General features: G+C 40.6%; 1 protein-coding gene across 7 annotated transcripts in view; it reads right to left on the bottom strand.

The window, feature by feature from the left end:
• Positions 1–14428, bottom strand: part of USP34 (ubiquitin specific peptidase 34) — a 115382-nt gene that overhangs the window by 88434 nt on the left and 12520 nt on the right. For all 7 annotated transcript variants that reach the window (XM_030945007.1, XM_030945012.1, XM_030945010.1 and 4 more), the window contains exons 2-5: positions 9305–9392; positions 5497–5917; positions 362–412; positions 67–216 (exon numbers count right to left, since the gene is read on the bottom strand). In XM_030945007.1, the coding sequence (XP_030800867.1) occupies positions 67–216; positions 362–412; positions 5497–5917; positions 9305–9392 (710 nt within the window). The remainder of the gene's footprint in view (positions 1–66; positions 217–361; positions 413–5496; positions 5918–9304; positions 9393–14428) is intronic.

Below are 14428 nucleotides of genomic sequence, written 5' to 3'. Positions count from 1 at the left end.
AGTTCCTGCAGCCTTCAGATCACTTTTATTAGTGGTGTTGCAGTGGAGGAGAAGGGGAATACTCACATTAGACACGACAGTGATGAACGCGTGAGCGATGAGGAAGGGCAGCGTCTCGGGGGTCCCGTACTCAAAGCAATCCTTCATCAGGGAAAGGCCATTCTTGCCACAGAACAGACACACGTAACGCAGCAAGTGCAAGGGCACCTCCACATCCTGCCAAGAGGCAGAAAGCAGCACAAGAATCAGCACCACATCATTCAGACACAGAGGAAATTCAAAAGCTGCATGAGTGGAACACAGATCCATAGAACGTGGTTACATTTCTAGGAAATGTTCTATTCCAAAGTGGACAACTTACATTCATATCACAGAACGCCCCTAATATATTGCTTTCTTGGGCAGAAATATCCTGTTTAAAGAAAAAAAAATTAAAATTAATTCAAGCAATATAAACACATTTATAGAACAAAAAAACTGACTTCCATTTACCAAGTATCACAGTCAACAATAAAAAACCCAAATTCCTCATTCAGAGGAAGACAATCTTAAGCTTTGCTCCACTTTTCCACTGCAAAACAGACTTTTCCAAACTTCTTACCTCTTTTAATATATGTAAATACACAGATATACTTAAGAGAACATTTCAGCAGTGTCTGGATGAACAGATTATTCTTCAATCCCACCCCTGTTCAGATCACCCATTTTTTCAACAGGAATATGGCCAAGGGCACAGTCTGTCACACCAGCCTGAGAAACACAGAACAGAGCCAATCCAGGCACTTTGGAATGCAACTTCTAATAAAGATGAGACATAGATGCAAACATCTAAATTTAGATGAACTGCAGGACATCCTACAATCCTACATGTAATGACTGAAAGGGTTAAAATGTCAAAATATTCATTGCCATTTAATTTCAGCTACTACATTTTTATATATAACAAAACACCTGTTACAAAATAAATGTCAGACTTTTACAGGAGTGACTGAAGTGAAAGGAATTCTATCACCCTACCACTCTGTTAGCTACTTGCTGCAACAAGAAATCTCATTTTCTAAAGCACTAAACTTAAAATGGTTTGGGAAAATAGCTTTTCTTTTTAATGTCCACAACATGCACTTGTTGGGCAGTGCAGAGTGGGAAGTTTCTCTATTGGGGCTGTAACATACTGTGGGTTTCATGCACTTGCTGGGGGCAAAAGGGCACTGGAGGTATAAAAAGTGGCTGTAAAACCCCACATTGCCATGGATACCTGTAGGTAAAACCACACATTCCCCTTCTTCTCATCCCTCCATGGCAAACACCCAGTACTGATAGTCACAAATCAAATGCAAGTTTAACACAAAGTTAAGTTTTTAAATGAAATTTCCTGAATATATTTAAATAGCTGTGTAGGAGTAATCTTAGAACTGTACCAGAGGATGCTGGAGGCAAGCAATTTTGGATGGATTAAGTGTGATACAAACATTTTGAATTATTCAATATGCTCATATTATAGCTAAGCATTTCTTTTCTTTTTTTCTTCTGCTGAACTCTAAGTCATGCCTGAACTCGTGATACTCTACCAGTTATTTTTAAATCAGCTTTGAAGGCAGTAGGTGGTATGTTTTTAAGCAGCAAGAAAAGGTGTTCAGTGCTCTGCTCATGAAAACTGCAGAAATGGTGTGAGAAATTTCATTAGTCTTCTTGAAAAAACAAGAGATTTATTGTCAGTGAACTGCAGTTCTTAGAATGCAGAAATCCCAAACTCACAGAGGGCTGCTGCACGAGTCCTGCAAAGCTTGGAAAAGGCTGCTCTGAGAGACTGAGTCTGGAAATGTGACTTCTGCTCTTCTTGTAGATGGGAAACAGAACAGTCTGAGAGTTCCCTTACTCTCCTCCTTTTACTCTTTTCAAATGGGAAACAGAACAGTCTGAGAGTTCCTTACTCTCCTCCTCTTTTCAAATGTATGAGGAAATTAGAGAATTCCTCATATGGCATTAAAGCCCACCATGAGTTCAGGAGAATCCAGAGCAGCTTTGCAGGATCTTTACCTGGAGAAAAGCTGGAGAGGGACTTCTGAGAAAGGCAGGCAGGGATAGTGCTGTCCCAAAGCCACACAGCAAAAAGAAAAGGGGGAATGGCTTCAAAGTGCCAGAGGGCAGGGCTAGATTTGGGATTAGGAAGAAATTGTTCCCTGGGAGGGTGGGCAGGCCCTGGCACAGGGTGCCCAGAGGAGCTGGGGCTGCCCCTGGATCCCTGGCAGTGCCCAGGCTGGATGGGGCTTGGAGCAACCTGGAACAGTGAAGGTGTCCCCAGGGCAGGGGATGGGATGGGATGAGCTTTAAGGTGCCTTCCAAACATTCCATAACAAAATGCACTGGCTGAGGTCTGACTGGACACACCCTTGGCAGAAAGCACACATCTTCCAAGAAAATATTGACTTGAGAAGGAGAAGCAGAGAGCAGGAGACCCCAAAGAGCTGGGGACTGCAGCTAGAGACACCTCAACGACAGATTTTGTTTCCTCTTTCATTTCATCCTGTCAAGATCTGTTAAATGGTCAGGGAACTCCCTTCAGATTCTTTGTTCATTCTGAGACAGTGCAAAGTTCAGGAGTGCACTTCACATTGCTGCTTCTTCCTCTGCAGGATTTTGAGAGCTTCCTTTTATAAATTCTTTTTCCCCTCCTCTGAAATGCCCATTTCAGGTATTTCACTTGCTGCACCAGGTATGAAAAGGATACAGTTATAAACCACCCTGCATGCAAGGGATAAAAATATTCTATACAGAAAAAAATGAGATTAATTTCAAGGTATGACCATTCCTCAAAAAACCAACCATATTTTAAAAAATACTTTGAGTTAATTTTGTCCAGGATGAAAAATAGACACAAATACCCCTCTGGTACCAAAAATATCGATGATTTTCAAGAGAGGTGTGTACATGGCTCTTCTGGATACCAACCAGGCTGTTGTGGTTTTCACTCTCACTTTAGAGGTGTTGTAAGGGACTAAAACAATTCCTAGCTCACATCATTTAAGTAATTTTCTGACTCCCAACAAATCTTGCTTTGCTGTTCATTTTCATCCAGCTTCATGAACTCCTGAAGAAGGGAAACCCCCTGCTTCCACATGAATGTTTTCCTTCCCCAGCAGACAGCCCAGGGTCCAATGGCTTTGGTCAGCAGCTCAGAAGGGATCAGACTTCAAGAATTCTCTGTTGCCATTGAGAACAAAGCCCTTGGAGGTGTCTTGGAGCCAAGGACAAGGGAAATGTTGACCACTAATTGTTACTGTGGGAAAGCCTCACACTGAGAATTCCTAAATGGCAGCCTAGGCACAGCAAACCCTTAATGGATGAACATAAATCCAATGGAGTTATGTTCAATATCTCCATGAAATTGTGCAAGTTCACCTCAAGGATCTAAAACAAGGAATTTCTGAAGTCACTCAGAGTGCAGACTGGAGTGTGTTCTGGATAAGCAAATTTCCTTTTTTTCCAGGGCAAAGGAAATAGTGTTAGAGGGAGAGCTACACCAGCTTCTCCCAATAAATTTTTTGCAGATTTAGGCTGTTCAGGGATCTGTTTAACTTACAAGTATAGCTAATGCACTCAAAGCAGACATTTTTTATTTTAGGATCACTTGAGGACTGACACCAAGCCTGATTTAAAGCAAGAAGTGCTCTTATTACTGGGACTAATAACTTGTCTCAGTTCAGCTAAGATGTGCTCTAGACTGAAATCCAAAATTAAATTCTAGACTTCAGTGAGTCACTCATGGGAGCAGAAAGTTTTGACATTAAAACAGCAGAATAACAGAATCCTACTGCTTCCCAGATACAGAAAAGATCAGCTCGTAAGAAAAATTATTGATGCTGGGACCTTTTAAAAGCAAAATTGAAAAATCTCCTCCCTTAAAAAAAAAAGTATACAAATATGGCAGGCTGGCACACCTCCATAATCCAAACCTGGAAACACACAAAGTCTAACAGAAAGGAAAAATAAATTCCCTTACCTGCCTGTACCTCAGGACAGTGGTTTTCTTCCCAGCTTCCCCTTAAGCTGTGTTTTTAGGCTAGCTAATGAATGTATTTGATAATTCAAGTGATGTATAAGAGATGATACATATATTATATATCCACTGGTATGTCTGGAGTGATGGGCATCATCACAGTACAGCAAGCTACAACAGATCTGGGTCTAAATCACTCCCAGGCTGCACACCAAGGGAAAAGAAATCCCATCAGGCACCTGAGATTTCCTTTTGATCGTTTGGAAGTGAAATTCAAAGAGAAGGGAAAAATACATGAAATAGTAATTTAAAAGAAGGATGCGTGATAGTCCACAGAAAAGCTGCTCCAGAATTGTTCATTCCACATTCCTCTGAAGCCAGTCCTAGTACATGTCCCACAGGAGTGCAGAAGATAAATCAATTCACTTTATATCTATACAGATACACTTGAAACCACCTCTGTTAACTTATGCATGTATGGTTTGGAGAAGTACAAGAACCAAAATCCAGCCCACCTAAAAACCTGCTGTGTAGGGGGTTTTAACTCCATTTCTTGTCAGATAGGGCAGCATCCATTCCATCAGAACTGATCAGATGTTGTGACCACCCTAACTCACATCATTATCTCTGACTCAGCATCTTCTCATTTGGACTTAAGTTTATAAAGCAAATTTTAACCCTCAGGACTCCAGTGAGCTCCCACAACTCTCTAAATATAAAATAAAAGGAGTGGGTGAGCTGCACTTTAATTCTCCACTTTGACTTTCTCAGAAGTTTGTTGGACAGAAGCTTTTCCTATACAGTGCAGTGTACATCTAATTTGCATACAAATATTGTAAAATAACTCTTTACTTGTTATTAGACTGCCACAAGTTGGATCAAAAGCCGACCATTCCAAAACCGTGTTGTTTCCACTAGGAAATGCTAACACCATCATATTTATTTCAGAAACTGTGAATTAAACATGGTGGGATTTTGGAATGAATTAATTTAAGAGGAAAATCAGGGAAAATGTGAATGGCAGCCATATCAAATATCAGAGAGAAAAATCAGCACCCTGGAACAAAGCAATCTGTGTTGATCTCAGCTATTTCAGTCGATTAACCAGCTGTTCTAACAAGTTTGGTCTTGTACAAAGTTCAGTTTATGAAGTTTTGCTTCTAGAACCACAGATTGGAAAGAAAAATTAGTAAACTATTCATGGGTTACCTTCTGGAAGAAAGGCTTTGCTATAGTCCCCTTTTGGCCTACCTGTTATTTAAACAGCACAATAATTCAGTGTACAGTTCCAGCCAGCTCTTATCAGTATATTACCTAAAACAATTCAGCACAGTTTAAAGGAAGTGGAAGAGTATGTATATATTTAGAAAGTTTCTCTGAAAAGCTCTACTGAAGGAGAGCAGAATGTGCCCATCCTGAGTGAAAGCAACAAACACCAATCTGCTCATTAATGACAACAATTCACCTTTCACCAAGACAGACACAAAGAGAAGCTATACCTCTATTGTGGGGTGAGTATTATGCTTATAAGCTGTGTACAGAGGAAACTGAATCTGAAAGATTTTTGCCACACACAGCAGCAGCTTCTCCTTCTCATCAGTGCTCCACAAGCTGAAAGGCTCCGTGCTCTTGGCGGGCTCCTCCTCGCTCAGGATACAAGTTCTTGCAGAATCAAACTTGTTCTCTAGAGGTTTTTGTCGTTCTCCATTTTCTTCTTGGTGAGACTCTCTCTCTACATTCAGGGGCTCATCAGCATGGTGACTCTGCTCTGGCCATGTTGGATCTATGTGAATAGTGCAATGTTTACAGAGCTGGTCCCTCAGAGCTTGCACTTGGGCAATCACTAAGTTAATCAGCGCACAAACTACTTGGTTAAAGATCTCCAGATGTTTATACTCCTTGAAACAGCACAAACATTGTCTGTAAGGAAAGAGGAAAAAATAAATGAATAAAAATTCCTACAGTTAAAATCAGCCGGGTACTTCACTAAGAGAACTCTTCACATTCAAACATTTTAAACAACAAGTTATTTGACAGAATCATAAAATGAAGGAAATTCAAATGAAACAGACTCCACCCAGCAGCAAGTGAGAGTCACAGAACCCTCCTTAAGCCTTGAGAACATCCCATTATTTCCCAATGGTTACCCAAACTATGAAGTCCCTGTTATCACTTAGCAGCTGGTACAGCATGTAAAATATAGAAAAAAAGCCTTGTGGGCAAGGTCACTGTGCTACTGAAGAAGTCACATTTTTCAGTATGTTTCTGACTCCATTTCCTCATCAGGCTTTCTCTGCTGCTCTTTAGAGCAATAAATCATCCTGACATTCTTGTCAGCTGTGTAAGAACTCCTTATTGTTATTTTCAAATCAACAGGGCTGCAAAGTAATTTTATTTTTAATGGAGTATTCAAGTTCACTTCCTTTATCTGCATGTGGATGGTGATCCCATGCACAATGATATCCTTTATCCATCTAGGAAAAGGCAGCTCAAGTATCTTCAGTACTTTCTTCACTTGGCAGGCTCAGAGATTATTCCCCTGCTTATCTACTGACCCACTGTAAGCTGCAAAGAACAAGAGGGGAAAGCATCCCTTTGACAATATCATTTAAAAATCAATTAAATCATCAAGTTCAAAAGCTCTAAAGTAACTCTAGTTGTGGGTAAGGATTAACTATGGATGCCAAAGAGATTGTGGGTGTATAAACCCCTGAGGTAGGTCCCTAAACCTCTTGTCTGGGAACAGCTGCTTCTTCCACACAACCCAGCACCTCCCTCATTCTGACCAAAAATGTGGAGGATATTCCTGCAGAGGGATTTAAATCCTGGAGAACACAGCCAAGAAAGGCATCACTGCACTGGCCTTACTCACTGGAGAACAACATGCAGGCTACATGCTTGTGACAGACTCTGGGAGAGGGACTCTGCCCTTCCTGACTCAAACTCTACCACACAAAGTAACTGCCACATAAACTGGGAGCTGCCTTGCAGCAGAGATCTTCTCCATCTTCTGTAAGACACAGAACAATGAGCTCCACTCCACAACCAGAGCTCTCAGATATTAAAATAATACAAAAATCACATGTACCACTTCGAAAAGAAATCAGCAGACAAAAGACAGGGCAAGAAATCCTCAGTAAGCAGCAATTAAATTGTTTTCTGCAAACACAGCATTTAATTTAGAGACTGGAATTAATAAATTATAATTTTTAGGGGGAAAAAAATCCAGAGAACCCAGAGCTATGACAGGTAGAGGGTGCTGCCTCTCTTGATGGAACACCAACATGCCCTTGAGCTGCAGCTCTTAAAGCACATCCTTTCTGAATACAGATATTTATTTTTTTCAGTGGGTTAGACAAAAAGGTAACATTCAGGATTCCCTAATTCCAGCACAGATACAGTGACTGAAGCACCTAAACCCCTTTGTCCCATTTGTGCAGGGAAGAAAAAACCCTTTAATATTGTGTAAATGGAGTTTCACCCATGTGAAAAACATTCTTGTCATTTACTTGGAAATGTATTTTCATGTTAACAAATGACAACAAGGGACTGCAGGAAAAACCCAGTGTGTATCCTCAAGCATTTATCCTGGGGGAAAAATGATGTTCAAAAGGTCCATCACTTATGCCTACAAATTACTGCCCCACTTAAGAGCAACAAATCATCCTCAATAACAATGAAAACAGCCTGGTGAAGACTGCTCACATACTGGAGAATTCTTTTCCAAGACAGGTATGTGCAAAACCTCTCAAGCCTTCCTCTGTTGGAATGTGAAAGAAGAGCTCCACCAAAAATTGAAGAGATCAATAAAAAATGAGGATGTTACTTCTTTGAACATAACAATTTCCAGAAGAAAAGTGAAATGGAAACACTACACACAGATGGAAGAAAAAGGTGCTTTTCAGGAGCAGTCACCAAGTGATCTTCTGAAGGAAAGCAGAGATTTAAACCACAGGCAACAAAGGCAAAAGTAGTTCTTCAGGAAGGCCTCAAACCCAAGACAAGCAGAACTCTCAAAAGCTCATTTGGCAGAGCAGAGACAGGACAGGGAATTAAAACATCAACTAAAACTCCTTCCTGTGGCCTCTTTGTTAGACTCCTACAACCAGCCTAAGGACTGCTCTCCAGGCCCCCCCAGTATGAACCCACGACATATGGAAGGCAACAAGGAAAGCAGAAGAAAATAAAGAGTTAAATATTATCCAATCTTTGGGTTTTTTATTATCCAATTTTTGGTTTTTTTCTTCAGGTTGGATTTGTCAAGCTGTAGAACAGAACAAAACTCTGAACGGATGATGACCTGGAAAACTGGGTTGCAATTGTTCTCTGACGAACTTGGCATCTAGGACCTGTCAAGAAATGTCAGGAGTCTGGTTCCCATGCCTGCTGTTTATTTTGATTAAAAAATCCCCCCTCTGTGTCTAAAAGCACATGGCAGAAGAAAATGAACTTGGCTTGTAATTTTTGGGCAAAATGAGGAAGAGGAGGTTTCCTACTTTCATAGGTATCCAAAATGTGACATTCCATTTTTTTTTCCTTTTGGAGTCTTCTAAATACCCAGCTAGTATTTTCCAATTTATCCTCCATGCTTTTCCCAATATTACTATGATTCAGTTTGGTCTTAAAACTACTGCTGAACACTAAATCCCAAACACCTTCACTGTAGATTCTTTTTAAAAAGTAATATCCATACATTTCCTTGTGCTGGAAAGAAATTAGTAGCTGTGAAGTAATTTATCATTATATCATAATGTAGTGATATCATTACTTTAAAGAAACAAGCTCAAAACAACAGGAATTTAAATACTAGATTAAAAGGAATAATGTAATTTAAGACAAAAACATGTAAAGCATTTTCTTTATCAGTTTAGTAGCTACAGGCTGCAATCCTTCATCACCTGGACTCTGAGTATTAGAACATGCAGAAAAATTTTAACATGATGGCTCCATTCAGTCACCTTTTCTTAAATCCCTCTTACCCTACCCTGCCTCTGCAGAAGATGGTCCCAAAATTTCATGTTAAAGCAGCAAGACACATTGTTTGTCACCACTATAGAGCAGTTTGTTTTTCTACACAATTATTACAGCATCCAGAATGCTAACTGCATTCAAAACATGCTTTTCCCAAAATGCACTGGGTAACGAGTTTGTTTTTATTTCCTAATAGTAAAACAGTCTTTATTCTCCAGGTATCACTTAGCTCCACATTAATAATTTGCTAATTCTAAGCACTCTACTGTATTTTAAAAAGGGAAAGCTGCTGTTGAGATTCAGCATCCTCAGCATTCAAACTCAATCCAAAATTACCTTTGCGTCCACGAATTGATGTAAGCAAATATCTTGAGGGCATGTTCCTTTCTGAGCTGCAAAGCATCACCACCTTCAATGTCTGATACTAAAGAAAACAAAAACATAAACACAGAAACAAAAACATTAACACATTTTTTAGGAGGAAAAAAAACCAATGTGCACTTGTTCTGTTATTAGAAACTACCTTTGATAGCACAGAAAATAAATAGTGAAACAAAAACTTGTAGATTTGGTTAACGAGGTTTAGATGAAGGTGACTTGGAAACTCAAAGTGCACAATGTTCTTGAATACTGCTCCAAAGGTTTGTGATTGAGAACAGACCCTTCTTGTAATTCTATTTTTATCAAGTATTCCTCATAAGCTTTACTGGGAACTCCTGATTGATGTGCACTTTCAAGTATGAACTTTGAACAACTTTACTCATTAACCAGACACCTTGGGTTTGGTCTTTTGTTTTGCTGGGGTTTTTCCCCCCCCAGATTTTTAAATGCCTGCATTTTGAGATGACCCTGAGACCTCCACTTCCTTCTCCTGATCAGATAAAGACTGAGAAAAACAACAAACAAATAAAACTCAAACCACAACAGAACTCTCAAGATAAGAACAATGTGCTGTGTACATATAAGGTTATTTCAGACCGAGCTGATGATCACTGCTTTCAAATACAGACCCATCTATCATGACATTTAACCATAATGAATCACTAATTGGCAAAATGATAAAGGCTTACCACATTTGTTACACAGGAAACCAGAACAGTTCTGTACTCAGTTCAAACCCCAAATGCTTCACTGAGGGATTATCAAATGTCCCACTTCCCTCCAAAAATCCTTCTACACTCCAATAAGGCCAACATCAGTAGGGCCAAGCTCCACTTAGGCAGCACCTGGTTATATCCCAGGGCACTGGATTCTGCCTCCTGGCCACACAGCTGTCCCCAGCCACCAGGGCACAATTCCTGCTTCCTCCTTGTCCTGAGCCTCCAAACATTTGTACAATTATCTAATTGCTACACAAATCAAGGTCAGCATTCCTTTGAAGTGGATCCTTGCATTTATAACACATCTAAGCTCTCATCTCCACATTTCACATGGCATTTCAAGTATCACACAGTCACAACTCCACTTCTCAAGCAAACTTTGTGAGAAAGGCTCTCCAACAGCACTGAGCTCTTCAGCATCCCTGCCCCAACCTCAGCCCTGCAAGGTCCTGTGTGATCCATCCATGCAGGTTCCCAAAAGCTAATGAAACTCTGTGGGCATGGACCAGAAAGCAAAGCTCAGAAGAAAACCACTTCACAGAATAATCACACTGAACAAATACTTCTGACTTCTTTGAAATAAGGACATCATGTATGCACACACATCCACAGTTCCATACATATGCATACATACAAATAAAAACTACCCAAAAAGCAGCCTCTGAGCAGGATACCATCAAACTTTAAAACCACTTTTCTGTCTCGCTCCTAGAAGGCTCTGAAGATCCTACACAACACTGGACACAGCTCAAGATGGAGAAGCAGACTAAAAGATGGGAATCACTCAATATCACCTTTTAACTCTCAGAAAGCCAGAGCACAGCGCTGAAGAAACCAAGAACTCCATCACACAATTTAGGTCAAGCTTACCACAAAAGACAGATCTTTAGCTATAGATAGTATCTGAAAAAAAAAAAAAAAGCCACCAAAAAAACCCTGCCCAGCATCAAAGGTTCATAAAACTTCTGTTCTCCCAATTCTGTGAGCATTGTTTCACTAAGATGAATTCCTTCAAACTTGACAGAAAAAAATTGTTGACAATTTAATAGCAACAAAGGTGATTTTACCTTGTAGGATCTCACACATACATTTCTAACACCTCCCTCACCCCCACATGACCCCACTCCAACAAGCAGGAGTAACTGCAACTCACAGAGCAGCCTTTTCATTGCAAAAGTTTGAATCACTCTTAAATTACCCTCTTTGAGATTATAAAGAACTGTAAGTTCAGCAAACTGGGTCTTTAAAAGCTACAATTGCCAAGTGAAGAAGACAGAATAGAGAAGTTATGGAAATACTGAGACTAATGCCAAACTGATGTCAAAAAATAGGGAGGTATTTGCACAAGTTGGAGAACCTGTTATTTCCCTGTTTATGCATTCTCCATCTCACACACTGACCAACTTCTACTGGTCCTATTTATTAATCACTGCTAATTAATACAGTGGCTACAGAGATGATTTCCCTTTGGGTTTCTGTACCTAGAAATAATCCTGGGTTTATTCCTGAAAAGGCAGGAGGCTCCATGCAGGAGGAACCCCAGGGAGGCTGCAGTTTTCCATGGAGCTTAGCCCCAAAAGTGGCAGTAACACACGTGCCAGGGCTTCTCCTCCTGGACTTCAGCTCCAGTTCTCTTTTGCTCCTCAGCAGAAATTATCTTGTTCAGTTAATTTGCATCCTCACAACCAAAATTTCAGTCTTAGGCCTTTGAGTTCCTCAGAGTATCAGCTCTGTGGATGTTCTTGATTTACAACACCTCTGTTTAGGGGCACATGCAGCTCCAAGTGCAGAGACAATTGGTTCTGAAGCATTTCAAAGACTTTTTTTTCATTGAGGAAAGTACAGATGGAAAAGCAATAGGAACAAATGCACTCATTGTCATTCCTGGGCACTTTCTGGTTTCTGTCAGCTCTCTAAGAACTTCCTTGCTACAAGATTTCACTTCCAAATGATGATGTTTGCCTCTCCTTTGAAATCAGTTCTCTTCTACCTTGAAGGGGCCAGTAGTTAAACCAGACTTTGGGAATAAAGCGTGTCCTTTACTCTCTGCCATGCCTCAGAAACTCCTCAATCTGCTGCCTCCCCACTTTCTCACACTTTCACTGTTTCAGACCCAGCAGTACCAACCATGTCAAACTTTTCCAAAACCAATTACTGCACCAAGCCTCCATCCTGCAAATTGATTTTGGTGGCCAAGACTTCTCCCTGGTTTCACACCTAGGACAGTGATTCCCACAGAATGCACCAAGCTACCCTTGCGTCCTTTCAGATCTGCCAGAGGGCTCTCAGGAACAAGAACTGCTGAGATGTGCTCCAGAGCTTTCCAGGCAGGCATTCCAGGATCTCTAAGTTTCTGTCTCAGCAGGGGCACTCCCATCCTAGGCTCAGCTCCCATCCTAGGCTCAGCTCCTTCACATCTGCAGTGGCTGCTTCTCCCTCCAGGCACTCACAAGGCAGCAATGTCAGAGATGCTCTCCTTCCCTACCTCTGAGCTCAGCTTTCTGCTCCTTCCTTACATTTGTTCTACCAACTCTTAGTGCTCAGCTAAAGCCTCTTAGACCTTTCCACCCTCGAGTCCTTCCTTTTCCCTCCTCCATTCCATGCACACCGACACCTTCCCCCAGCACCAGATCCAATTTCACAACCACCCAGTTGAAGCCCACACTACAACATCTGTACCATGCATTTCCCACAGCATCAGCATTCCTGCAGGAACTCCTGGGAACTGCACAGACCCAACTGGCCAGTCCAGCTGAAATCTGCCCACATTCCTGCTGCCTTTGGAAGCCATGGAACACTCAGGCTGGCACCTTGGCAGCAGGGGAAGCTGGGAAGTGTGAGGAATATCAAGCTGGGAGAAGTAAACACCTTTGGAGTAACCAGAGTTGTAAAATTGCCCCACCCCACCTGGAGCAACTTCACCCCAACATTGCTCATCTGTGGGCAGAGATGTGGTTACTAGTAGAGTCTCAAAAACCTGAATATTGAAGGCTTTAAACACCCAAAAGTAACCAACAGAAAGAAGGAAAACTAGGATGCAGGTAAATTCCAGCTAAATACATTCTACCAATATAATGCAGGAAATGGGGTCTTTCCATATACTGGCAAGGGCTCATTTCACTGAGGAGTCACAAGATGGGTTAGAGAACTTTTTATCACATAAAACCACAGAACAAAAAGCTGAGCTCAGAACTAACCTGACTTAACATCTTCTAGTGTATAAGTTTTCAGATATTCTTAAAAAGAAACCAAAACAGACTGACCTGAAGTGTAATTGTTTATTCAAGTAGCTGATGAGAAGCCAAAACACACCATGGTCAAAGTAAAAATTTAAATAATTTCATATAAAAAAATAAAAAAAGAGAATTTCCTTGCTGTTTCCCCGGTCTCCTGTTTTACTTGGCTAGCTCTAAATGAAAACTTGGGTGATTTACCTAATCTCTCACTGAAGGGTGATTTGCTAAAAGTGTGTTACAGTACTACAAACAACACAAGCTCCTCGACTCAGAAAAACCCCTATAAATAAATTGACTAAACCAAGAAAACGACAGAAGATGAGAAAAATACAAATCAACTGCAAAGAACCAGGCAATACAATTTCAAAACACAACTGTGGCCAAAGGAAGCTAAGCCCCTAAGTGCATTTTTAGCAAGAACTTGGGAGCTAGAGGAACACACTGTAATTAGACCTCAAGGACAACCATCATGCTGGACTTGTGGGGAATATCTTATATCCAAAGGTCACTTATCATAGCAAGTACAAAATCAAATGGCAAGCAAAAATCACCATTTTCAAAAGCACACTTCCTCTACTTCCAGCAACATAACAGAGTCAAAAGTAAATAATTCAACACTCTTTTAAGACCTGTTACTCTAATTTCTCCATATTCCAAACTGTGACAAGGGCCAGTTGCATATGGATTGTGCTCCCTCCCCCAAGCCTCACCTGCTATCAGCTTTTCATGGGAAAGACCAGATCACTTGGAGAATGAACATTAGTATCAGGAATTGGTCACTGATACAGAATAACCAGAGGAAATGAGCCATACACTAAACAAAACAGCATCAGGAGCTATAATACTAATCTTGAAAGAAATCTGTACGTGTATATACATATGTATATATATAAATATATAAATGTATAACTTTTTGTGAGAGTACCACTGCTCACACAGAGACCCAGCACATTTTTTCAATGCATTGAGATGTTTTCAGTGATTAGTAGGGAGTTTCTTTTGCTTAGGATCAACAGCATGTAAGATGATAGGCACAGAGTTCAGCATCTCCCATTCCCTTTCTACTCTCACCTATTAGAATTACTATTTTTATAATAAAGAATTGATGACTGCCTTAAATTGAT

Source organism: Camarhynchus parvulus, chromosome 3, assembly GCF_901933205.1.
Source record: "Camarhynchus parvulus chromosome 3, STF_HiC, whole genome shotgun sequence".
Classification (NCBI taxonomy): Eukaryota; Metazoa; Chordata; class Aves; order Passeriformes; family Thraupidae; genus Camarhynchus; species Camarhynchus parvulus.
The sequence above is the reverse complement of the archived record's forward strand: the minus strand, read 5'-3'. Positions and strand labels throughout refer to the sequence as shown.